At 46.7% G+C, this 26,686-nt stretch overlaps 1 protein-coding gene across 2 annotated transcripts in view; it reads left to right on the top strand.

Annotated features, from left to right (window-relative positions):
• LOC149435237 (butyrophilin subfamily 2 member A1-like) overlaps positions 1-26,686 on the top strand; it is a 54,016-nt gene that overhangs the window by 20,382 nt on the left and 6,948 nt on the right. For both annotated transcript variants that reach the window (XM_089662869.1, XM_089662868.1), the window contains exons 3-7: positions 11-139; positions 3,177-3,220; positions 5,301-5,346; positions 16,750-17,082; positions 20,961-21,239. In XM_089662869.1, the coding sequence (XP_089518995.1) occupies positions 130-139; positions 3,177-3,220; positions 5,301-5,346; positions 16,750-17,082; positions 20,961-21,239 (712 nt within the window). In that variant the 5' untranslated portion in view covers positions 11-129. The remainder of the gene's footprint in view (positions 1-10; positions 140-3,176; positions 3,221-5,300; positions 5,347-16,749; positions 17,083-20,960; positions 21,240-26,686) is intronic.

The following is a 26,686-nucleotide window of genomic DNA, read 5'->3' as shown; positions in this document are numbered from 1 at the left end:
CAATCCTCAGATAATCCTTTGCGGCTCTTTCTCTTCTCCATACTCCATGTGCCACAGAGAGACACGCAAAAGAAAGATGGAGGCCATTTGTCCCTGTTGTGGCTGCTGTGATGTTATCAGCGCGTAGTCATGGATACAGGTGAGTTTAATGACAAATGACAGGAACATCACAGACTGGGAACGCAATTATTTCTTACAATTCTGAGAAGGTGCCAATAATTCCGTCCGGTCCATTTTTGGCGTTTGCGTGGAATGGGTCATATTTGGCTTTTTGTTTCTCCACTTTTTTGTGTCACCGATACAAACCAAAGAAAGAAACACGAGAATGCCGAAACATTTGTCATGGCAGCAATTTTCTGGGTGTAGTGGTGGGTTATCGGACAGAAATGGGGAAGGGGGGGGGCAGGATTTTCGGCCATGACAGTTATGTCTCCATTAGTACGGCAGGTAAATGCTGGACCCTTCTGGGTGACGTCATTAAGAAGTCCATTTATTGGTCACACTCAGGTCTTCTTATGGTCATCTTTCCAAACCTCTTCACTTCATTCTTCTAGCCCCCAGATTGTTTCCCCCTGCCAGCCGTGCACAGTGCAGCCAGGGGCAGACTGACAACTCATGGGGCCCCCGGGCAATAGGGGATCATGGGGCCCCTGTGTCCTTGCCCAAACTCAAAAAAGCCCATGAAAAAGGTACCAGGGGCATCTCATGGGGACCCCTACTGACCCCGGGCCCTCAGGCAGTCCCCGAGTTTATAAATGGTCAGTCCGTCCCTGAGTGCAGCTCACAGCACCCTTGGGATGGCACATGTAAGATAGTCTGGGGAATTTAATTTTTTATTTAGGGCAAAGTCAATATATAAATATGGGGCCACATCCTGATCCTGGACTCTAGTAAGTCAGTGACCTGGAATCAGCATGCAAGATAGCAGATCAGTCTTTGTTATCCTTCACTGGCTGCATGCTTTCTCCAGAAAGGGAACAAACATGAAAAATGCTGTCATGTACCTGGTAGTGAGGCTGACCTGCAGAGGAAGACCTCTCATACATCTTCGGCTCAGGGGGTCACCGATAGAGGAAAAGTAACCACGAGAGCGCGGCGAGGTATGAGTGACATCATGAGTCCGGTGATCTGCGAGCCGAGGTCTTGCTGGCAGGATGCCTGGAATAGGACAGCTGGCAGCAAGCAGACATCACAGCAAGGCAGGCTGGCAGCAAGCAGATGTCACAGCAGGGCAGGCTGGCAGCAAGCAGATGTCACAGCAGGGCAGGCTGGCAGCAAGCAGATGTCACAGCAGGGCAGGCTGGTAGTAGGAAGATGTCACAGCAGAGAAGGCTGGCAGCAAGCAGACATCACAGCAAGGCAGGCTGGCAGCAAGCAGACGTCACAGCAAGGCAGGCTGGCAGCAAGCAGATGTCACAGCAAAGTCAGCTGGTAGCAAGCAGACATCACAGCAAGGCAGGCTGGTAGCAAGCAGACGTCACAGCAAAGTCAGCTGGTAGCAAGCAGACATCACAGCAAGGCAGGCTGGTAGCAAGCAGATATCACAGCAAGGCAGGCTGGCAGCAAGCAGACGTCACAGCAAAGTCAGCTGGTAGCAAGCAGACATCACAGCAAGGCAGGCTGGTAGCAAGCAGATATCACAGCAGGGCAGGCTGGCAGCAAGCAGACGTCACAGCAGGGCAGGCTGGCAGCAAGCAGATGTCACAGCAGGGCAGACTGGCAGCAAGCAGATGTCACAGCAGGGCAGGCTGGTAGTAGGAAGATGTTACAGCAGAGAAGGCTGGCAGAAAGCAGACATCATAGTAGAGCAGGCTGGCAGCAGGCAGATGTCTCAGCAGGGCAGGCTGGCAGCAAGCAGATGTCACAGCAGGGCAGGCTGGTAGTGGGAAGATGTCACAGCAGGGCAGGCTGGCAGCAAGCAGACGTCACAGCAGGGCAGGCTGGCAGAAAGCAAGACTCACAGCAGGGCAGGCTGGCAGCAAGCAGACATCACTACTGGGCAGGCTGACAGCAGGCAGACATCACAGCAGGGCAGGCTGGCAGCAGGCAGATGTAAAAGATGAAGGCGTGCTGTACTGTGGAGCTGTAGCAGGCTGGATGAGCAGGATGCAGGATTAGACGAGCCGGGTCAGCAACAGACAGGCAGATCAAGCATAAACGGCAGACAAGGGAGAAGTCGGGGTCACAGGCCAGTGTCAGCAATGGTGGAAGCAGATCAAGTAGAGGCCAGGGGCGGACTGACAACTCATGGGACCCCCGGGCAATAGGGGATCATGGGGCCCCTGTGTCCTTGCCCAAACTCAAAAAAGCCTATGAAAAAGGTACCAGGGGCATCTCATGGGGCCCCCTACTGACCCCGGGCTCTCAGGCAGTGCCCAAGTTTCCAAATGGTCAGTCCGCCCCTGGTAGAGGCAGTAGGCAAAATCTGGGGAACAAGCCGAGGTCAGGGCAGGTAACAGACAAGTGGAGTCAGAAGAAAGCCGGGTCAAGATCAGAGATCAACACAGGAATCCGGATACACACAGAAGCTGCATGACAAACAGCAATTAGCAAGTGCAGTAGCTCCGTAAATAGTCAGTTTGGCGTCAGCTCGCACGTTCACATGCCTGCGCACATATTTGGGCACATCTGCCCGGCAAGGTGCCGGTCTGCGCATGCACATATGTATGCACCTAGAAACTTCACCTGCGCTATGGGCAAGCCTTTCCCAATAAAAGCATAACCTGATGTTGACCATTTAATCATCTAGAACAGGGGTGGGCAACTGTGGCCCTCCAGCTATGGTGAACTACAATTCCCATCATGCCTCTGCCTTTGGGAGTCATGCTTGTAACTCTCAGTCTTGCAATGCCTCATGGGACTTGTAGTTCTACAACAGCTGGAGGGCCACAGTTGCCCACCCCTGATCTAGAATGTACCATGCATGTCCTACAGTCCTTCCGGCTGGTTGCACACCCTCAGGTGGGACCTCTATAGGTTTCCTGTGTAGTAGAGTTACTGCAGCTAATTCAAATCTACCAAAATATATATATATATATATATATATACCTGACTGAACCCTTCCCATCCCTAACCAGACCCAACAGCTGTAACCTTTTCTTAGTAAGTGAGAAGTCACTGCCATAGAATGATAGAAACTCTTCCGTATATAACTGACTCGTGTATATTTCATCCAGGAAGAGAAGTCGCATCACGATCTACTATGAAGTCATTCCTTCAGGTGAGATTCTGAAGATTTATTGGATTTATGTAAAGTTCTGATCATCCATTTCCTTCTGGAACACTGAATGTGATGAAACCACATAGGCGAGGAGTGAAGATGTAGAGGTGCTCCAGGAAGGGCTGGACAGACGTTGGGATGATTTGTGTTTATTCATCCTTGAGGAACAAAGTCTAACGCACATGAGATGGGGTTTGGTCATCATAGACAATCTATTCATTCAATGACCTTCCATTCTACAGACTCACATTTACACAAGGTGAACATGTATGTTTGTTCCTATGGCGGGCGGGGGGGCGGGACTGGGATTGGCTTACCTCAATGCAGCTAGTAGGGCACCAAGGACAGATTCAGGCTGAACATAGATGGTGGACCATCTGGGTCTCCCAATGATGGGGCAGGCTTGTCTAAGGACAAGAGAGCCAAAGGAAGTAAGGAATGTCCCACAGGGAGTTGGTCTTGTGCGGCAGATACCCCATGGGTGTAAACTTCCAGCTCACCCTACTATAGATGGTTGACATCAAAAACAAAACGAGGGAAATTCACCAAACCATCAAGTAGACACAGAGTTGGGGTAAGGCCGGAGGTCGAGGTGGGCAGCAGGCAGATGTGGTTGGTAAACATGAACAAGCAAGGTTGTAACCAAGAAAACCAGTCAGCAGACTGGTGGGAATCTGGAGCTAGGATACCGGGAGTCGGGTACTTGGTGCTACGTATAAGTGGAAGGTACAAGCACAGTGTCCAGCCCCGCTGCCTAACATGGCGTCCGGAGGGGGCAGTGCACATGCTGCTACAAAATGTATACAACAGGTCGTACCTGGCAGAAAGTACTGCAGCCATACAATCCATTTACATCTAGGTTCACACCTACGCAGGTTGAGTTTCTGCATTGTGTTGTGTTGCGTTTTGCATTTTTGCCACATTTTTGATGCGTTTTGCTTTTTTTTAACTTTTCTTTTCATGTTTCTAGGCAGATTTTAAACACAAAACGCAGCAAAACTGCACCAAAAACTCAATACATGCTTTTCTGAAGCATTCCCAATGAAGTTTATAGAACCAAAAATGCAATGTTTTGCATTCAGAAAAGTCCCCGACCCTTTCCAAAAATCACACCGGGGTGAGAAAAAAACGGAGATATGAACCGGTCCCATAGGAAATTATGTTAAATGGACTGTACTGTGTTTCTGCAAAATGCGGCAGAAAATCGCCTAGGTGTGAACCTGGGGTACGTGAATGGGGCCGGCCACATCTGACCTGCATGTAGTGCATGTGGTGCTGTCCTGCAGCTTTTACAGGTTAACACAGGCAGAGAGGAAGCGACATAACTCCTCCCAGCCACCTGTCAAATGGGACATAACTCCTCCCAGCCACCTGTCAAATGGGACATAACTCCTCCCAGCCACCTGTCAAATGGGACATAACTCCTCCCAGACACCTGTCAAATGGGACATAACTCCTCCCAGACACCTGTCAAATGGGACATAACTCCTCCCAGACACCTGTCAAATGCAAACCACTTTCCGGAAGGGTGGCAATGAAGGCACAAGCAGAAAAAAAAGCATAAAATAGAAATCTAAAAACAGGACACAAAGTACATTTTTTTAATTTTTTGAGTGTTTCGTTGCTTCTTGTAGGACAATGTGTTACATTCTTGCATACTGTCTCTTTACAAATTACAGATGACTATTTTTATGCCTTTTTTCCCCTATTTTGTACAAAAAAAACCCCAATAAACAGCAAAACTGTAAAACGGTAAAATTGTGAAAGATATTTGTGGCACATTCCAACTGACTGAAAAAAAGCTGTGTAAAGTGATTGAATTCCCCTCCCCCATGGCCATACACACCCAGGAGCTTTTATCTGTCCCCCAGGTCTGCATGGATTTGTTCTGCCTTTGTCCACAGAAGAGTTCCTCATCCAACAATCATTGTGGACTCTGTGGTCCTTGTTCTGATTTATCTCCATGACACCATATACTGTGTAAAAGCCAAACAATAAGAGATCCGTATTTCTGTTTTTGTATTCTTTATTCATTATTTAGTATCAATGTGCTGACTGCAGAAACATTTATATGTTGTAGGTGGGACTGGTAGCATTCCTGCTTTTACTGTCTGTGAAGACCTCAGGTAAGTGAAACTTTGACATTTGCAGATAAAGAATAGACCAGTGTTTCACGACCTTCCTTCAGCCAAGGCACCCTCTAAAATTATTTATGGTCTTGAGGCACCCTCTAAAATTATGGACAGTCTTGAGGCACCCTCTAAAATTATGGACAGTCTTGAGGCACCCTCTAAAATTATGGACAGTCTTGAGGTACCCTCTAAAATTATGGACAGTCTTGAGGCACCCTCTAAAATTATTTATGGTCTTGAGGCACCCTCTAAAATTATGGACAGTCTTGAGGCACCCTCTAAAATTATGGACAGTCTTGAGGCACCCTCTAAAATTATGGACAGTCTTGAGGTACCCTCTAAAATTATGGACAGTCTTGAGGCACCCTCTAAAATTATGGACAGTCTTGAGGCACCCTCTAAAATTATGGACAGTCTTGAGGCGCCCTCTAAAATTATGAACAATTTCAAGCCACCCTCTAAAATTATTTATGGTCTTGAGGCACCCTCTAAAATTATGGACAGTCTTGAGGTGCCCTCTAAAATTATGGATAGTATTGAGCCACCCTCTAAATTTATGGACAGTCTTGAGGCACCATCTAAAATTATGGACAATTTCAAGCCACCCTCTAAAATTATGGACAGTATTGAGGCACCCTCTAAAATTATGGACAATTTCAAGGCACCCTCTAAAATTATGGACAATTTCAAGGCACCCTCTAAAATTATGGACAATTTCAAGGCACCCTCTAAAATTATGGACAATTTCGAGGCACCCTCTAAAATTATGGACAATTTCAAGGCACCCTCTAAAATTATGGACAGTCTTGAGGCACCCTCTAAAATTATGGACAGTCTTGAAGCACCCTCTAAAATTATGGACAGTCTTGAGGCACCCTCTAAAATTATGGACAGTCTTGAGCCACCCTCTAAAATTATGGACAGTCTTGAGGCGCCCTCTAAAATTATGGACAGTATTGAGCCACCCTCTAAAATTATGGACAATTTCAAGGCACCCTCTAAAATTATGGACAGTCTTGAGGCACCCTCTAAAATTATGGACTGTCTTGAGGCACCCTCTAAAATTATGGACTGTCTTGAGGCACCCTCTAAAATTATGGACAGTCTTGAGGCACCCTCTAAAATTATGGACTGTCTTGAGGCACCCTCTAAAATTATGGACTGTCTTGAGGCACCTTCTAAAATTATGGATGGTCTTGAGGCACCCTCTAAAATTATGGACAGTCCTGAGGCACCCTCTAAAATTATGGACAGTCCTGAGGCACCCTCTAAAATTTTGGACTGTCTTGAGGCACCCCTCCATTCTAAAATATAAAAACCTATTCTAATAGTTTTACATAACGCAGGAACTTCCACATATTATTCAGGATTTATATAGCGCCAACAGTTTGTGTAGCTCTTTACAACTTGTATATAAATTATATATGAAGGGAGTAATCTGGAGACCATCCACTGAGTCTTACCACTTCCTCACCGTGGATGACCACTCTCTAAGATACCTGGGAAACAGAATACTTGGTGCGTCGTGAGGCCAAAAGTTAGAATTCTACTTGGATAATATTTAGGTCGGGTCGCACGTTGACGTTTAATTTAATTTTGGCCAAAAAAATGCCTGACGCTTGTTAAAGTGTGTACTGCGTTTACATGCATTTACCAGCATCAAGCGTCAATTTCCAGTGTGCGGGTTCCCAGCCCATTCTAGGAGGCAGCCAGGTTTCCACTGACATTGCAAACCAAAAAGACTGGTTTTTTTTGTTTCTTTTACCTCCGGGACTCCCAAATGACCTTTACTGCTTTTCACTGGTGTGTTGATGTGTGAGCGCTCCCTCACATGTGCAGCATTCCATTACATGTCAGCAGGGTGTTCATACTATAATAGTTTCTGACCTGACTGTATATAATGTTTTTTATTTTTTTACTGAGTTAATGTTTTATGCTTGTTTTGTTTTTTTTTGCCAATAAACCCTCCAGCCACAAAATGCTGCTAAAATCCTATGTGGGCATGGACACGGGATAGCATGCAGGGGCAGGGGCGTAGCTACAGGGGTTGCAGGGGTTGCAATTGTGACCCAGCCCCATGCTGCAGGGGGCCCATTCCTTTTCCTTTCCTTTACTTCCTCCCTTTCTTTCCTTTCATCCTTTCCCTTTCTTTTTTCTTCTCTTTCTGTTTTCTTCTCTTTTCTTTCTTCTCTTCCTTTATTCTTCTCTTTCTTTTTCTTCTCTACTCTTTTCTTTGTTTTTCCTTTTCTTTCTTTTCTCGTTTTCTTTTTTTTTTCTCTCTTTTCTCTTTCTTTCTTTCCTTCCTTACTTTCTTTTTAGACCCCTGACATCACACCTAAGCCCCCCCAACAAGGTTCCTAAACAAATTGTAAAAAATAATATTTAAAAAAAAAACTACTGACACCAGTGGTGGAACTACCAGGGACACACTTGTGACTGTGCCCTGGCATCACACCACCGGGCTTGGAAGGAAGGGCCCCAGCTGGGGGTCAGGGGAGTCCTTCATGGTTCTTGCACCGGGACTCTGAAGGGTCAGGGGAGTTTAGAGGCAGAAAAAAAGAGAACCTGACACCCCTAGCCGTAACTTCAAAAATGTCCAGTATGCATGAGGTCTTAAAGAAGACAGACCAGATGGGTGTAAGAGGTAAACGACAATACATACCCATGGTTGGAAGTACGCTCTTCAGTAGGCATGATAGAAAATGTGGACTGAAGCCATTTTGTCATCTTTAGTGGGATAGGTGGGAATGACGTGAAGGTCACTGGTCAGAGGTGGTGCACAGTAGCAGCGCTTTCATGTCTTGCATGGCAGTAACCTTGGGGTGATGGTCCTATTACCAGTCCATGCAATAGCTTAAGCATTCAGAACTAGAGAAGCGACCCGCTGTAGGCTTTACCCAGCTATCTGCTTCTCAGTGATTAACATTCACTGAGGGTCTGAAGAAGATTTGGGAAGGTTGTAACACATCCTGAAGGGAACAAAATCTTGAGGATTGAGGAGCAACCCAAATAGGCCCAGTGTCACTCAGACAGTAAAGGAACTCGCTGTTCCGGTGTATTGTTAATGGCTCCTACCTAGACCCAGACGTCAGTCTACTTGTACAGGCAGACAGAAAAGAAGAACATGAACATAAGTGGTATCCACTACTTGACCTCTTACATCTGTGTTGTTAGGTGTGAACTACAGTGAAGGAAATGTGTATTTGCTCCCCCTGATGGTGAATGTTCGCCCCTCACACAGAAACGATCGGTCTAACAATGGAATGTTCGCCCCTCACACAGAAATGATCGGTCTAACAATGGAATGTTCGCCCCTCACACAGAAATGATCGGTCTAACAATGGAATGTTCGCCCCTCACACAGAAATGATCGGTCTAACAATGGAATGTTCGCCCCTCACACAGAAATGATCGGTCTAACAATGGAATGTTCGCCCCTCACACAGAAATGATCGGTCTAACAATGGAATGTTCGCCCCTCACACAGAAATGATCGGTCTAACAATGGAATGTTCGGTGTAACACTGAGAGACAGAATACAACAACACATTCAGCAGAAATGCGTCTAACAAATGATGACTGATCTGCATGTTCATGAGGGAAAGAAGGATTTGATCTCCTTCACAAAACATGACTTAGTACTTGGTGGCCAATCCCTTGTTGGCCATCACAGAGGTCAGACGTTTCCTGGAGTTGGTCCCCAGGTTCGCACACATCTCAGGAGGGATTTTGGCCCACTCCTCTTGGCAGATCCTCTCCAAGTCATTAAGATTCGGTGGCTGACGGTTGGCAACTCAAACTTTCAGCTCCCTCCACAGATTTTCAATCGGATGAAGGTCTGGAGACTGGCTAGGCCACTCCAGGACCTTAATGTGCTTCTTCTTGAGCCGCTCCTTTGTTGCCTTGGCCGTGTGTTTTGGGTCATTGTCATGCTGGAACACCCATCCACCACCCATTTTCAATGCCCTGGCTGAGGGAAGAAGGTTCTCACCCAAGATTTGAGGGTACATTGCCCCGTCCATCGTCCCTTTGATGCGGTGCAGTTGTCCTGTCCCCTTAGCAGAACCCCCCCCAAAGCAGAATGTTTCCACCACCATGTTTCACAGTTGGGATGGTGTTCTTGGGGTCATAGGGAGCATTCCTCCTCCTCCAAACATGGTGAGTTGAGTTGATGCCAAAGAGCTGGATTTTGGTCCCATCTGACCACAACACTTCCCACCAGTCCTCCTCTGCATCATTCAGATGTTCAGTGGCAGACTTCAGATGGGCCTGGACATGGGCTTTCTTGAGCAGAGGGACCGTGCGGGCACTGCAGGATTTCAGTCCTTGTCGGCGTAGTGTGTTACCAATTGTTTTCTTGGTGACTGTGGTCCCAGCTGCCTGGAGATCATTGACAAGATCCTCACGTGTAGTTCTGGGATGATTCCTCACTGTTCTCATGATCATTGACACTCCACGAGGGGAGATCTTGCATGGTGCACCAGACCTAGGGAGACTGACACTTGTTTTGTGTTTCTTCCATTTGTGAATGATTGCACCAACTGTTGTCACCTTCTCACCAAGCTGCTTGGCCATAGTTTGGTAGCCCAGTCCAGCCTTGTGTAGGTCTACCATCTTGTCCCTGACATCCTTGGACAGCTCTTTGGTCTTTGCCATGGTGGAGAGTTTGGAATCTGATGGTTTGATGGCTCCTGTGGACAGGTGTCTTTTATACAGGTAACACAATGAGATTAGCAGCACTCCCTTTAAGAGACTGCTTCTAATCTCAGCTTGTTACCTGTATGAGAGACACCTGGGAGCCAGAAATCCTGCTGAATGATAGGGGATCAAATCCTTCTTTCCCTCATGAACATGCAGATCCGTCATCATTTGTTAGACGCATTTCTGCTGAATTTGTTGTTGTATTCTGTCTCTCAGTGTTACAGCGAACATTCCATTGTTAGACCGATCGTTTCTGTGTGAGGGGCGAACATTCCATTGTTAGACCGATCATTTCTGTGTGAGGGGCGAACATTCCATTGTTAGACCGATCATTTCTGTGTGAGGGGCGAACATTCCATTGTTAGACCGATCATTTCTGTGTGAGGGGCGAACATTCCATTGTTAGACCGATCATTTCTGTGTGAGGGGCGAACATTCCATTGTTAGACCGATCGTTTCTGTGTGAGGGGCGAACATTCAACATCAGCAGGGGAGCAAATACACATTTCCTGCACTGTATATGTCGTGCACCCCCTAAAGAACCGCTGGTAAATGGAGTCCTATTTCCCCCTTGGAGCACACACAGCCAGACATACTGCTGTCACGGTCTGGGTCAGGTTCAGAGACCAGTTGCTACAGCAGTGTAAGGCTTACCTGAAACCAGCAGGATAGGTACACCAGCGGATCCCCCTGGGAAAGTACGCAGACTCACCTGAGGTGCGGGGTCTAAGCACTAACCAGTTTTCCCCAGAGCTCCTAATGGTGGAGATGGATTTGGCTGCGTGTTAGTACCAGGGCGCAGATCTCAGGATCACCCCACCAGGGAATGAGAAAGCCGGAATCGAATAGCAGATAGAGCAGGTAGGGATCGTGCAGAAGCAGAGTCAGTCAACAAGCCAAGGGTCGGTAACAAGCAGTAGTAGATGGGACGAGGCAGAATCGTAGTCCAGGAACAAGCCAAAGGTCGGTAGTGAAGGTATAGACGGCAGCAGAAGAGACAAGCGAGATACTGGCTGGGAAGGCTCAATAATCTGGCAACCAGGAAGTGCAGAGACATGGCTTAAATCAGGAAGTTCATAGGAGGAGCAAGGAGTTCAAGGTTCTTCAGAAAACAAGACGCAAGGTAGGATTTTCCAATAGATCAGGCAGAGTATTGTCCAGCATCCCAGGTAGCTCAGTGAGAAGAATTACTGCCTGACACAGTAGAGGTCCCAGGTTCAAGTCCAGGCCCTGACAACTGCACTCTTCCTCTGGTTCCAAAGAACAGTCTAGGGGTTTTATTGGAAACAAAGAACTTTGATATTGAGAACAAAGAACTTTGATAGATATGGGGAACATGGGATACCCCAAAACTGTAATACTGTACAACTTGAGGACTGATCCACTTCTGACTTCATGTGCACCAAGAAATGCCCCACCTCTAGGCTGATGGTGACCTGCACTCCTTCCATAGTTTCCAAGCTACACAATATCAAAACTCCTCAGCACTGGTTCGTGTTCTCACTTAGCCACAGTATCATCAGTTGCCTCCTGCTGATATCCACCAGGCTCTTCCTAGTGAGGCAGATGTAGACTCACACCACCACAGGACAGCTTGCGTTCTCTCCTACAACGTCCTCCTGGTTCTTTCTCCTGTGAGCTTTTCCTGACCCAACTTTATCCTTGGACCTGAACTTGCAAATAGGCCCTCCCAGCTAAGCCTAGTTGGGACCTCGATGTCTCATGGCCCCATCAGACACCAACTGCCTCTGACTACATCCTCCACTATAAAGTGTCAGGCAGGTGCACAGCTTTAACCAGTTGTGGTCTCCTCCTGGATTACTGAAGGAACATGAAGGCCACGGCTAAGCCCTCCTACCTTGCCTTGTGAAGTATCTGGCACTGAGTCTGGTAGGGGTTATTAGAGAAGCTGAAGCAAATTCCTGGCCAGTGACAGGACAGCCCTCTGCTCCAGCAAAACCAAGACAAAAATGCAACCACGTTCACAACTGAAGGAGTTTATCAGGGATCATGGGATGAAACTAGAGGAACAGCAAATAGTATGCTTTGATGTCATATCTATCCTCAAGTATACCCATCACTGAGGTAGTCTGGGCTGTAACTTGATGTCATGGAATAAATCTTTGGGCAGCTGAATGGGACTTAGTCCTGGCCAAGTATGTTGTTTGCTGGAACCAGGGGTGTGCACAAAGTGTTTGCCTTGGGTGGCATTTTTCAGGGGGGCAGCGCAGATTTTTTGTGTTGCCTAGGCCAGAACAAAACCTAAATACACCACTGGCTGGAACCATCTCTCCAATACCAATAGGAAGGACAAGGATCATTTCTATAGATAGAAATTCAGCTGTACACTGGGTTTGCTGGTCTCTGCCACCAGCTATTGACTCTGCAGACAGTTGGCAACTTCTGCACACTGTGCACTTCAGCATGCGCTGTCATGTGATGTGGCCTACCACTTGGTGGCTGAGTGGCTGTTGTTCCCAGTTGCTTCCATTTTGTTATAATCCCACTAACAGCTGAGCGTGGAATATTTAGTAGCCAGGAAATGTCACGGATGGACTTATTGCCCAGGTGGCCACCTATCACGGGACCACGCTTGGAGTCACTGAGCTCCTGAGAGCGACCCATTCTTTCAGCAATGTTTGTAGAAGCAGTCTGCATGCCTATGGGCTTGATTGTATACACCTGTGTCCATGGAGGGGATTGGAACACCTGAATCACATGATATGGAGGGGATTGGAGCACCTGAATCACATGATATGGAGGGGATTGGAACACCTGAATCACATGATTGGGAGGGGATTGGAACACCTGAATCACATGATATGGAGGGGATTGGAACACCTGAATCACATGATATGGAGGGGATTGGAACACCTGAATCACATGATATGGAGGGGATTGGAACACCTGAATCACATGATATGGAGGGGATTGGAACACCTGAATCACATGATATGGAGGGGATTGGAACACCTGAATCACATGATATTGAGGGGATTGGAACACCTGAATCACATGATATGGAGGGGATTGGAACACCTGAATCACATGATATTGAGGGTATTGAAACACCTGAATCACATGATATGAAGGGGATTGGAACACCTAAATCACATGATTAAGAGGGGATTGGAACACCAGAATCACATGATTGACTATTATACACAATTTGTCGCTCTATCAGTGGAAACTATGCGCTTACGTACTGGTAATTCAAGACTATGAAATATTAACCCAATGAGCTGCTGTTTTCAACAAACAAAAAAGACAAATGATATGAGTCACAAGTAACAGCGCTCCACCTATCATAGCCATAATAATTTTCTTGCAATAATAACAATAATAAACACATAATAATGAAAGGTCAGAATAAATAAAATCTATAAATGATATGTTCCTACATACAACGGGTTTGAACCTTTATTACCAATTATAGGGATCCTCCCCAATACCATAACTCTTCGAGGCCTTTTTTTAGGCAGTTGAGGAAAGGAAGAGGAAGGGGTTGGGGACATCGCAATTATATGTCATATGGGGGTATAATGGCCACCATTATACCATCGACCCCCCCCCAGAATACAAAATCGGCAAGCACCCCCATATGGAGGGAGACAAGGCTACATAAGGGAAGAACCCCAAGAAGGGAGGACGAGGATGTAGGGTGGGGAGAAGGGTCCAATATCATAAAAAAGAAGAAGGGAACAGATTAAATGGTATTTATGGTGTAGATCTCACACACAGGGAACTTCATATATTAAATACCGGTTTTAAATGCGCATTAAAAATACCAATCAATAAATCTGATGTATATATACAGTAGATACACATACATTTATATGGAAATTGAATATGAAAAAAATATTTTGTGGGGGATGGAATTAGATCGCAACCTAGTCATCCGCCAGCTGGCAATACCCTAAACAGAGGTTTAAAAAACAAATCCCTATTGAATCCAGATATTTCTTCTAATCAGCATGTGGAGGTGTTTAAACACCCAGTATTGAGAGATTTATCAACAGTAGTTCCAAAGAAAGGGGTGACCCCTAGGTGTATACAGGACGGTATTCAGTCTTTGGAGGAGAGAAAAGACATAGTAATCCAGACTGCGGATAAGGGGGGGTGGGGTAGTTGTTTTGGATATATCCGTTTACCATGGTTAGTTAGCTGGGATGTTATCCAATCAGAAAACATATGTAAAGTTGGCTAACGATCCCACTAGGCAATATAAAGAAGAGCTTAGGGGATTAGTAGAAATCAAACTCAAGTGATTACCAAAAAAGAAAGTAAATATTTCATTCCAATTAGTTGTAGGATACCAACTATATATACATTTCCCAAGATACATAAAGATCATTTGAACCCTTGCGGCTAGACCAGTTGTCCCCGGTATCGGGTCAGGATCAGCAAGATTAGGTCAATATTTAGATGTCTTTCTGCAAACTAAAGCTTATTAGAAGGATACAAAAAATGTATTACAACTTTTGGAAGATGTCCAATTGGATGGTATAGCAGAATTTTTTGTGGTCACAGCGGATGTGTAACGGGCCGCCTGACAGCACCTCTATCAGTCCCCTGGTAGAGCCTCCCCAGAGTGCGGAGTCTAAGCACCGGAGCACTTGTTCACCAGGGCCCCTGATGGTGGGGATGGACTTGGAGCGCTCCGGTACCAGGTCGCAACTACCAGGTATCTCCAACAGGGGTAGAGGAGTCTGACAGGGGCTCCAGAGAGCTAGGAGTCTGATGTAAGGGAGCCTACTGATCCCTGCGGGGTGGGTGGATGGATGAGCTAAATCAGAGTCATGCAGGCCGGGTCGGCAACTAGCGGATCGGTAAGGTACAAAACGGTAGGCAAAGGATAGTCGGGTCACACGCAGGGTCAATACCAGGAGGTCAGATCTAAACGGGAACATCCAGGAGCAGAGTCAGGCAAGCCAAGGGGTCAGGACGGGAGAAGGCAACAAGGTCAAACAATCCAGATCAGAAGTACTCACACACAGGTAACAGGATACAAAGACCATTCGGCAACAAGTGTCTGTGCAGGGCTGGCTTAAGTAGCCCGCCCTGCACCTGACAGGTGTAGCCTGGGTCCCAGTGCCTGCCTAGTACTGTCCAGACGACGGGTGCGCCTGGGTCCTAGTGCCCTGCCACCTATACGTCTCGGCAGACACCTACGCATGTGTAGACCCATGCGTCGTGATGGTTCCTGACAGGATGTCTCATCCCTGTACACCATTACTCAGCACAATGAGGCTTTATTAGCTTTACATTGGGCATTGAGTAAGAGGGATGTCTTGAATCTCTTGATTTTTGTCTTTCTCATAATTATTTTTGGTACCAAAATGAAGTTTTCTCCCAGAAGGGGGGAGTTGCAATGGGTGTGAGATTTGCGCCCAGTATTGCCAACCTCTTTATGGCTGAGTGGGAGGATAAATTTGTCTTTAAATATAATAAAAACAAATTATTGCTTTACAAAAGATTTATTGATGATTGTTTTTCATCTGGGCGGGACCAGAGAGAGAGTTACTTCCATTCTTAAGTTCGCTCAATAATAGTAATAAACTTGTGATTCATATCATTTGTCAAATTTCTTTTATAGTTCGCACTTCTGCAGCTGCAAACTACAGTGGAGACAGGCACTACCCTACATTATGGAGCACGGAGTGACATCATTGCAATGCCACCTCTGCCACAGGGCAATATCCTTCCTGGCCACTATACAGTGTCTTCCTGGCCAACTGATAACTTCCTTCCTGGCCACCATACACCCTTTCTAGGCCAGGCAATATCCCTCTTGGCCACCAGGCAATATCCCTCCTGGCCACCAGGCAATATCCTTCCTGGCCACCAGGCAATATCCCTCCTGGCCACCAGGCAATATCCCTCCTGGCCACCAGGCAATATCCCTCCTGGCCACCAGGCAATATCCCGCCTGGCCACCAGGCAATATCCTTCCTGGCCACCAGGCAATATCCTTCCTGGCCACCAGGCAATATCCTTCCTGGACACTCTGCAATAGCCTTCCTGGCCACGAGATAATATCCTTCCTGGCCAACTGATAACTTCCTTCCTGGCCACCATACACCCTTTCCAGACCATGCAATATCCCTCCTTTCCACCAGGCAATATCCTTCCTGGCCGCAAGACAATATCCTTCCTGGCCAACAGGCAATATCCATTTTGGTCACCAGATAATATCTTTCCTGGCCACTGAATATGTTCTCTCTGTCCACAGGATAGTATCCTTCCTGGCCACTGAGCAATATCCTTCCTGGCTGCCAGAAAATTTCCTTCCTGGGCACCAGACAATATCCTTCCAGGCCACCAGACAATATATTTCTTGGCCGCCAGAAACTATCCTTTGTGGACACAGGACAATATCATTTCTGGCCACCAGACAATATCCTTCCTGGCCACAGAACAGTATCCTGAACCCCCACTGATTTCAAGGATTGGCCAGGCAGAATGTGAATCCCTCTCTGTTGCCTGGTTGCTTTCTGTGCGGTTTGTTGGTTGAGCTACTAAGGTTTGATAGGAAATTGAAAATGATCGTATATGTACATGTTTATCATTGTTATAAAGGAACAAATACTAATCATTACACAATGTATCAAACAGAGATCATGTGAAATATATTCAGAATGAGGCTGATTGTACAAAGGATTCATTTTTAGCAAATATTTCTGCTCCCCTCCACAGATCAGACAAAAGTGGTTGCTTCCCTCTATGACACGGTCATCCTCCGCTGCTCATTTCCCTTCATACGTGGGCTGGAAGGTCTGGTAGTGGTCTGGGAGAAGATTGGTCCGGATAAAAGAGGTTTTATCGCACTCAAGTACAAAGATGGCCGGGATAATGTCAAGGATCAAGATCTACGCTACACAGGACGCATAGCCTTGTCTGAAGATGTCTCTAAGGGAACGTTGGACCTGACACTGCGAGAGGTCACCTTCAGTGATGAAGGAACGTATTACTGCAGAGCAGCCAATAGAAGAGGCCATGATGACCAGAAGGTGGAATTGACCATAGGCAGTAAGTTCTGTTCCAGTCTATGGCCTTACATACACAGCTTTTCTGTTTTCCCGGTTCACCATCTCTATACTGTCATATATGGCTGGGAATTGTGGGCCCACCATGCAGCCTGCATGTATGATAGATGTGTGTTTAAGGCGCAGAGTCTAATGAGCTTCGGGTATTTACCAGACTATCTGCTGGACAGCTCCCAGGTTGCAGCCCTCCATTGCACCCATGTATGTTACAGCTGACCCGATACAGGAATGCATGGATATCACAAAAGAAGTGGGGTTCTTGGAGGTTCTGAGGTAACACACAGGAGTGCACTAAGGAATATCAGTACATAAAACACTGGGGTGCTAAACACATGGAAAGGCAGGAGTGCAAGGGTCTCTGGGATGTTGGATCACAGGAAGGCAGGAATCCGAGTCTCATGCAGCAGTGAGATACTCGGAACACAGAAAACTCACTAGAAGTTCAAAGGCACATCGGTGCAGGAATGCTGGAAGCTCATAGAGAGTATACAAAACACCCTGCTGGACTGCAGGAAGCTCTCTGGGAGTGTACAGGCCTCACGGATGGAAGGAAATTGGACATGCACACAAAATGTAAGGGTTCGCTTAAACCGGGGAGACACTCAGTACTACCGGAGCACACAGAGGTGCTGGGGGGGTCACAGAACTCTGGAGGTCACTGAAGACATACAAAGTGGCATTTAGAAGATACAGATGTCACAGAAGATGCAAGAAGACTGGAATGCTGGAGACAAGTGGAGTACACAAGGGTCACTCTGGAGTCACATGGAAAATAGTATAGCTTGGAACTTGGGGTCACAAGGAACTGGGGGCACTCTTAGGTGACTCTTGGAGGAACTTGGAGCACTCTGGGGGTAACTGAGAATACTCTCAGGATAACTCAGAACACTCTTGGGGTAACTTGGAACACTCTTTTAGAGTAACTTGAAACTCAGATTTCTCTTGGAACACTCAGGGAAACATGCAACACTCTGATAACAACTTGGAACTTTGCATTCTCTTAGAGTAACTCAGAACACATTCGGGGTAACTTGGAACACTTCCAGAGTAACTTGTAAGTCATAATTCTCTTGGGGTAACTCTGAACACTCTCAGAGTAACCTGGAGCTTGGAATTCTCCTGGAGTAACTCAGAACACACTCAGGGTAACTTGGAACACTCTTAGAGTAACCTGGAACTTTGGATTCTCTTGGAGTAACTCAGAACACTTTTGATGTAACTTGGAACACTTTCAGAGTAACTTGGAACTCGGAATTCTCTTGGGGTAACTCAGAACTCTCTCAGGGTAGCTTAGAATACTCTTACAATAAAGTGGAACACTCTTAGGATAACTAAGGACACTTTCAGAGTAACTTGGAACTCTGAATTCTCTTGGGGTAACTCAGAACACTTTTGGGATAGCTTGGAACACTCTCAGAGTCATTTGGAACTCGGAATTCTCTTGGGCTAACACAGAACACTCTCAGAGTAACCTGAAACTTGGAATTCTCTTGAGGTAACTCGGAGCACATTTGGGGTAATTTGAAACACTCTCAAAGTAACTTGGAACTCTGAATTCTCTTTGGGGTAACTTGGAATACTCTCAGAATAACTCAGAACACTCTCAGAGTAACTTGGAACTCAGAATACTTTCAGAGTAATTCAGAACACTTTTGGGGTAACTCAAAACACTTTCTGGGGAACTCGTAAATCCCAGAGCCAGGAATACACGCTGTTACACAGTCATGGTTGTGGGAGTGGGAAGAACTCATATGAAGGATCAGCTTACCAGGTTGGGAGAAGGCCAGATACACAGCAGATTGCATTTATGATCAGGCAAGGCCCAACGTGACCACAGCTCTCAGCCCCATGCAGCACACAGATAGAAACAGACATTCATTCAGTGGGACTACAAGGTAATGGTCTTCCTTTCATGTCTGTGGAACAATAGATCGCAGATTCATTTATTAGATTATTATGACCCTTTTGTATGAATGGGTGAAATCAGGCATGATACAAATATCTTCCTCTCTTCCAGATGTTCCCCTCTTTCTTCTTGAGAATCCCCATATATTCCACTGTCCTTGTATCATATTGCATCCATAGTGTAGCATATCATATTAACAAGTGTAATACAAAACATTATGCTGTCTGTAGCACTACCCCCTTAGGGGTTACCGATTAATTGTGTCCCCCTATAGTCCAGCACAGCCAGGGGAACAGTTTTTCCCACACAAGCTTGAATGCGGAGTCAGAAATCAGTCCTTGAGCTTTGTTTTTATGTTTATTTAGGTGGATTAGAACTTGGATAGGGTAAGGGGAAGTATAAGATGCACAAGGATACCGAAAACTGAGGACAATCCTCCTGAACTATCTACAAGTTTTTCCTTCTCAGCACAGTCTCTGTTGGAGAGCTAGCCAGAGTCTCCTTAGTGTACCACCCCAAACCCTAGATGAACTTCTTTTCTTTCAGCAATCTGGGGGCTATTCCTGAGCAGGGGATCTGGCTCCTGTCATTTTAAAAATGCACAGTCACTAGTAGAGGGCTAATCTGGTTTCCCACCAGAGTGCTCCTTCCCCAATCCACCCATGGGGTGCAGGTGTATTCCTGTACCTCTGGTGGGTAGGTTGCTGCTACCAAGTCTATCAGCTGGGCTTCTTATTTCCTGCCATACAGGTGGTCCTGTCTCAGGGGGCCAAGTTTTCCTCCTCTCCAGCTCCAGTCTCACAGGCAGGCCCCATCCCATCAGGCCTCCTGGGGAGACTCCTTCCTTACAGTCTACATCTTTCTCACTTCCTGACACTTCCACCCGAATATTCTCACACTCCTGCCACTAAGCAAGCTCTCACACTTTCAGGGGAGACCAGCCCCTTGCCAAGCCTTCAGTTGGGGATGGGCTGAGGTTCCTTAAGAGTGCAGCCGGCCACTCCTCAGATCCAACCACTGTCTCCAAGGCCTTCCTTGCAAAAGCCCCAGAGCAGGGGGAAATTCCAGAGGGGCTGGCCTGCAGAGCCTCTCAGCCCTGACTACAATTTGACCCCTCTGACTATTACACCTGGGCTGCTGATCAGCTCCTGTCTACCCATTGTGAATCTTGCTCCACATAGCATAACTAGGAGGGTGTTACATTACATGAATTATAAATACAATGCTCACAAAATAGTGCTACATGTGCTTGTACAAATCCACTTCACAACCACCATCATGCTGGAACCCCATGCAGTTGGATTCTCATCCAGAATATGCAACCTACGGTTCTCATAGGGTCCAAACAGACTCAACTTGCTCAATCCTTGTGCTACAAGCTCGCTCCTACCATTTCCAAGGCCCCTCAGTTTACTCGGGGAAACAGCTCATAGTATATTAGGATTGAAACCAGTCAAAGACCTAAGTCCATCTGAGAAACTAAGACCTGAAGGTTGCAGTTCATCAATGGCCTCCATCCAACCCAACAGAGTTTTAGCTATTTGGATATGGAGAACTGTTAAAAAAAAAAAAGGATCAGATCCTAAATGTGCAAAGCTGGTACCCCAAAGACAAATGACCCCAAAGAGTTTAAACTGCAACCAAAGCTGGTTCTACTAAGTACTGATTATATGCAATTAATAAATGCCAACTATTTTAATGTGATTGCCTTCTCCATTGTAAGAACAAATTTCCCCCTTTTCCCCCTGGAGTACCCCCCCCCCCCCCTCGGGCTTTATTTTCAATGACACAAAGGAGGACCGGACTGGAGAGGACTTTCTGAAGGGGTCAGTGCTGGAGACATGTTGGGTACTGCAGCAACCACGTTTCATTCTTGAAATGACTGATCAACGTATCGATTAAACAAAATGTAAATCTGAAGTTCGAATGTAACGTTAAGTTTTTTTTATTTTTAGATTTAAATGCAGCTGATTCAACAGTTACCGTCATTCACATTGATGGGAAGAAGCGTCTGAAATGTATGGATATTGGCGTGTTCAGGAATCCGTGGGTCAAGTGGTACGATGAGCAGAAGACGGATCTGTCCCAACATGGAACACGTAATGTAACTGACATCAGTAATGGCCGGAAGAAGGTGGAGTCCGTGCTGAACATGGATGTGGAAACAAATAAACATTACTTCTGTGTGGTGAAAGAGGGGAGACTGAAGAGGACCGCCCGAGCTGTGATATCAGGTATTATGACCCAATAAAGTCTGATGTAATGGGGGAATCACAACACAGAAACAAAGAGAAAGGCCAGAGGAGCAACTAGAAGACCCGGACACCACCAGTGCAGATATGACAGTGTATCTCTAGGAAAAACCTTTTTGTTTTGATTTTGGATAGAGGGGGGGAGGGTAAAGCCGTCTGTTAGATTTTTATCCCTATCTGTGTTCCCATATGGAAGATTCACCCCCTTTGTTTGTATTGGTGACGATTGTCAACAAGAAAGAAAGCGACGGGGAACCCAAAATGTTAGAGTTGTCCCCAGAACAAGAAGAGAGGGGACATCTCACAGGGGGGCACTTGTAACGGGGACAACTGGCTAAGAGAGGGAATCCCATCACTAACTTTGCTCTAACTACCTGTTGTGTTTCAGAAAAGTAAGACAGGAAGTCAGAAGAAAATAACTCGGTGGGGTTCTAACCCTCACTTACTCCACCCAAATCTACGAACATCGTCTATACATACACTTTAATGATGGAAATCAATGACATATAGGGGTTGATTTACTAAAACCAGAGAGTGCAGAATCTGGTGCGGCTCTGCATAGAAACCAATCAGCTTCCAGGTATTATTGTCAAAGCCTGATTGAACAAACTGAAGTTAGAAGCTGATTGGTTCCTATGCAGAGCTGCACCAGATTGTGTACTCTCCAGTTGTAGTAAGTCAACCCCTAGGTGCCATCATCCGATGTTCGCAAGAGACCCCCAGAGGTTGTGCTGCTGGCCACCATTGCAGCTGATTCAGATCTGCTCAGTGGTGGCACCTGTAGGTGTGGTGTGGGGGCAATGACGCACACAGTTGTAGTGTGAGGAAAGAACATGTATTGGAATAATGAACAGACAGTTCACCATAAGCTGAGTGGGAAGACAACCCAGCCGGGAACACTCACAGGTCCACCAACATGTAGACAACCTGACAATTAGGATGGGCAGACTGTGGCCTGGCCATCTCATACCCAGGCAAGCTCTATGCTTTCCCTCCTCATCAGGAACCTTTCTCTGCCACTAGCTCTGTACATACCAGGTGGGGTACCTATTCCTACTCTCCCCACTGCAAAATGCACGCCAAGCCTGGGAGCCAGGGACTTAAATAGGCTATGCCTGATCCAAGATGGCTGCTAAAGTCATCCAATTGGATAGTTTCCCCAGTGACCCAGGAATCCATAGAGGAAACATGTTCCTCTTGACTTCCTCTCCAACTGCAATGCAATACCTGCAGGGGAGAAAGTAGTGCCTACACATCGGTGTTCCCCTTATAGGCACCAGCACTGAGTACCACCAGGTGGATTGATATCCGCTCAATGGCTATTTTAGAGTTCCAGTGCCTGACCTAACTATTGTGACCCGCAGCATGGGATGAGAGGAGTGGCTTGTGTCTCTTAGGTAGGTATTCAAGTAGGTACATTCATCCTGGAACAGTTCCTCAACCCCCCTTTCCCATCATGGTCAGAGCAGTGTATTGTATTCACCATCTGCATGTTCACATAATTTCCATAATATGACGTTTTAAGGAAAATATAATCCACCAATCGCATTATGCCCCTCGTAACAGGATGTATGAAGAGGAAAAAGACTGATACAACTTGGGGTGCAAATTGACGATCCATATATATGTACAGTGAAGGAAATGCGTATTTGCTCCCCGGCTGATGCTGAATGTTCGCCCCTCACACAGAAATGATCGGTCTAACAATGGAATGTTCGCCCCTCACACAGAAATGATCGGTCTAACAATGGAATGTTCGCCCCTCACACAGAAATGATCGGTCTAACAATGGAATGTTCGCCCCTCACACAGAAACGATCGGTCTAACAATGGAATGTTCGGTGTAACACTGAGAGACAGAATACAACAACAAATTCAGCAGAAATGCGTCTAACAAATGATGACGGATCTGCATGTTCATGAGGGAAAGAAGGATTTGATCCCCTTCACAAAACATGACTTAGTACTTGGTGGCCAATCCCTTGTTGGCAATCACAGAGGTCAGATGTTTCCTGGAGTTGGCCCCCAGGTTCGCACACATCTCAGGAGGGATTTTGGCCCAATCCTCTTGGCAGATCTTCTCCAAGTCATTAAGGTTCGGTGGCTGACGTTTGGCAACTCGAACTTTCAGCTCCTCCACAGATTTTCAATCGGATGAAGGTCTGGAGACTGGCTAGGCCACTCCAGGACCTTAATGTGCTTCTTCTTGAGCCGCTCCTTTGTTGCCTTGGCCGTGTGTTTTGGGTCATTGTCATGCTGGAACACCCATCCACCACCCATTTTCAATGCCCTGGCTGAGGGAAGAAGGTTCTCACCCAAGATTTGAGGGTACATTGCCCTGTCCATCGTCCCTTTGATGCGGTGCAGTTGTCCTGTCCCCTTAGCAGAAAAACACCCCCAAAGCAGAATGTTTCCAGCAACATGTTTCACAGTTGGGATGGTGTTCTTGGGGTCATAGGCAGCATTCCTCCTCCTCCAAACATGGCGAGTTGAGTTGATGCCAAAGAGCTGGATTTTGATCTCCTCTGACCACAACACTTCCCACCAGTCCTCCTCTGCATCATTCAGATGTTCAGTGGCAGACTTCAGACAGGCTGGACATGGGCTTTCTTGAGCAGAGGGACCTTGCGGCACTGCAGGATTTCAGTCCTTGTCGGCGTAGTGTGTTACCAATTGTTTTCTTGGTGACTGTGGTCCCAGCTGCCTGGAGATCATTGACAAGATCCTCACGTGTAGTTCTGGGATGATTCCTCACTGTTCTCATGATCATTGACACTCCACGAGGTGAGATCTTGCATGGTGCACCAGACCTAGGGAGACTGACACTTGTTTTGTGTTTCTTCCATTTGTGAATGATTGCACCAACTGTTGTCACCTTCTCACCAAGCTGCTTGGCCATAGTTTGGTAGCCCAGTCCAGCCTTGTGTAGGTCTACCATCTTGTCCCTGAAATCCTTGGACAGCTCTTTGGTGTTTGCCATGGTGGAGAGTTTGGAATATGATGGTTTGATGGCTCCTGTGGACAGGTGTCTTTTATACAGGTAACACAATGAGATTAGCAGCACTCCCTTTAAGAGACTGCTTCTAATCTCAGCTTGTTACCTGTATGAGAGACACCTGGGAGCCAGAAATCCTGCTGAATGATAGGGGATCAAATCCTTCTTTCCCTCATGAACATGCAGATCAGTCATCATTTGTTAGATGCATTTCTGCTGAATTTGTTGTTGTATTCTGTCTCTCAGTGTTACAGCGAACATTCCATTGTTAGACCGATCATTTCTGTGTGAGGGGCGAACATTCCATTGTTAGACCGATCATTTCTGTGTGAGGGGCGAACATTCACCATCAGCCGGGGAGCAAATACACATTTCCGTCACTGTATACAGTATAAAACTTGTTCAAAGTAGGCTGGAGAATGGTGGGTTTTATTGTTGCTGGGTGCCCATGGGGACATTTCCCTGTGTTTCTTGCCTTGGAGACACCATAAGAAAAAAATGGGAAGGGGGGGGGGGGTTAGGGGTTGGAGTTTACTGAATTTATTATTAGCATCTGATAGGTACGCCATCATACCTTTACGTCGTCTTATAATATTATAATTATTATTATTATTATTATTACACAGTATTTATATAGCGGCAGAAGGTGTGCTCAGCGCTGTACATTATAGTGGGGACAGAACATGAGACAATACAGTAACAATACAATACACGAGGGGTTCAAGGGCCCTGATTCTTGGAGCTTACAATCTAGGAGGGAGGGGATAGTGGTACAGGAGGAAGTGGCTGTGGGGGATGGAGTGGTAGGAGGAGTGGAGGAGATCGGCTGTTAGGTGAGGGTGGGGTAGGCTTCGATGAAGAGATGGGTTTTCAGGGTGCACCTAAAGGTGAGGAGGGTTGGTGACAGTCTGATGGATTGGGGTAGTGAGTTCCAGAGGATGGGGGAAGTCCTGGAGAAGTCCTGCAATCGGGCGTGGGAGATGGAGACCAGGGAGCTGGAGAGTAGGAGGTCCTGTGAGGAGCGAAGAGTACGGGTTGGGTGGTATTTGGGTATCAGGTCGGTGAGGTAGTTTGGGGCGGCGTTATGAATGGCTTTGTATGTCAGTGTTAGTCATTTGAATTTAATGCGTTGGGCAATCGGGAGCCAGTGGAGGGAATGACAGAGGGGGGTGGAGGACACTGAATGGAGGCCAGTGACGGGATTGGCAGAGGGGGGTGGAGGACACAGAGTGGAGGCCAATGGAGGGAATGACAGAGGGGGGTGGCAGAAGCAGAGCGGTTGGTGAGATGGATGAGTCTGGCCGCTGAGTTCAGGATAGACTGAAGCAGGGATAATAATAGTGTATGGATGATTGTTGGAGAGGTATGGGTAATATGGTATCATGTAGAAATGTAGTGTATGCTGTGACGGGAGTGATGTTTGGGGGTGGGGGGACCTCTGTATCATCTTCCCAAATTCTTATGTTTAACCACCCTGTGCCTGTTAAGGGGTACAGGGTGTGAATGTGAATGTCCTAGTATTGTGTATTGGTGTGTTGTCCTTTGTTCTCAGCCACATGGCTGTCCATTGTCCTTTGCCATGTGCTGTAGCCCTTCCCACTGATGGGGCAGGCTGATGATGTATTTCCTGTAGCCCTTCCCACTGATGGGGCGAGCTGATGATGTATTTCCTGTTCCTGGTTGTGTTTCCCCGCCCTGTGTATATAACTTGTTGTGTGTGTAAAAATAAAGCATTTGACTTCCTGTTTTAAGAAGAGTCGGGTGCTGTCTATTTCCTGAGGGATTTCAGGGGTGTGGTCCGTGGATGGTGTTCGGACAGGGAAGCTGCGGGATAACGGAATATACCCAAGTGCGGTCTGGGGTCCGGTTCCGTTACATATGCATTATGTTGTTTTTTCTTTCAGAGTGTGATTGCCAATAAAAGAAGGTATTCTGTCAGAGGCTCGGAGAGTGTATGTGTCGGGACATCCACTGCCCTATTTATCTATGGGGGGATTTTCATTTCCTGGATAGAGTCCTCAGGTGTGAAAGTGGAGCCAGCATGCCCAATTTGGACCTTCATCCTTGGTGGCTGACGTGGATGTGGTGGATGAACTGCACTACTAGTGCTAGCCATGTCACTGGGAGGTATTGAGCTGCTGGTTGTTGCCTGATGCTCCTTGGAATACCTCATTCTTGTAGTTGGAAGCTCTTCTTCTTCTCAATCAGATTCTGAACTGCTGCCGTCTACAGGTTCATATTCTGAATGTGAGTCTGACAGTGAGAGTTCCCCGCTACTCTCATCCATCATGCTCAGAATTTGGAACACCTCCTCGCTGGTGTAGGATTTTTTTACATGGCGTTGACACTAATGTGGTGGTGATCAGGACCCCCTGGTATGGTGATGACCAGGAGCCCCTGGTGTGGTGGTGATCAGGACCCCCTGCTGTGGTGG

Source organism: Staurois parvus, unplaced genomic scaffold (assembly GCF_062004578.1).
Source record: "Staurois parvus isolate SC_StPar_1 unplaced genomic scaffold, SC_StPar_1.0 ptg001572l, whole genome shotgun sequence".
NCBI classification, from domain to species: domain Eukaryota; kingdom Metazoa; phylum Chordata; class Amphibia; order Anura; family Ranidae; genus Staurois; species Staurois parvus.
This window is presented reverse-complemented; position numbering and strand designations above follow the sequence as displayed.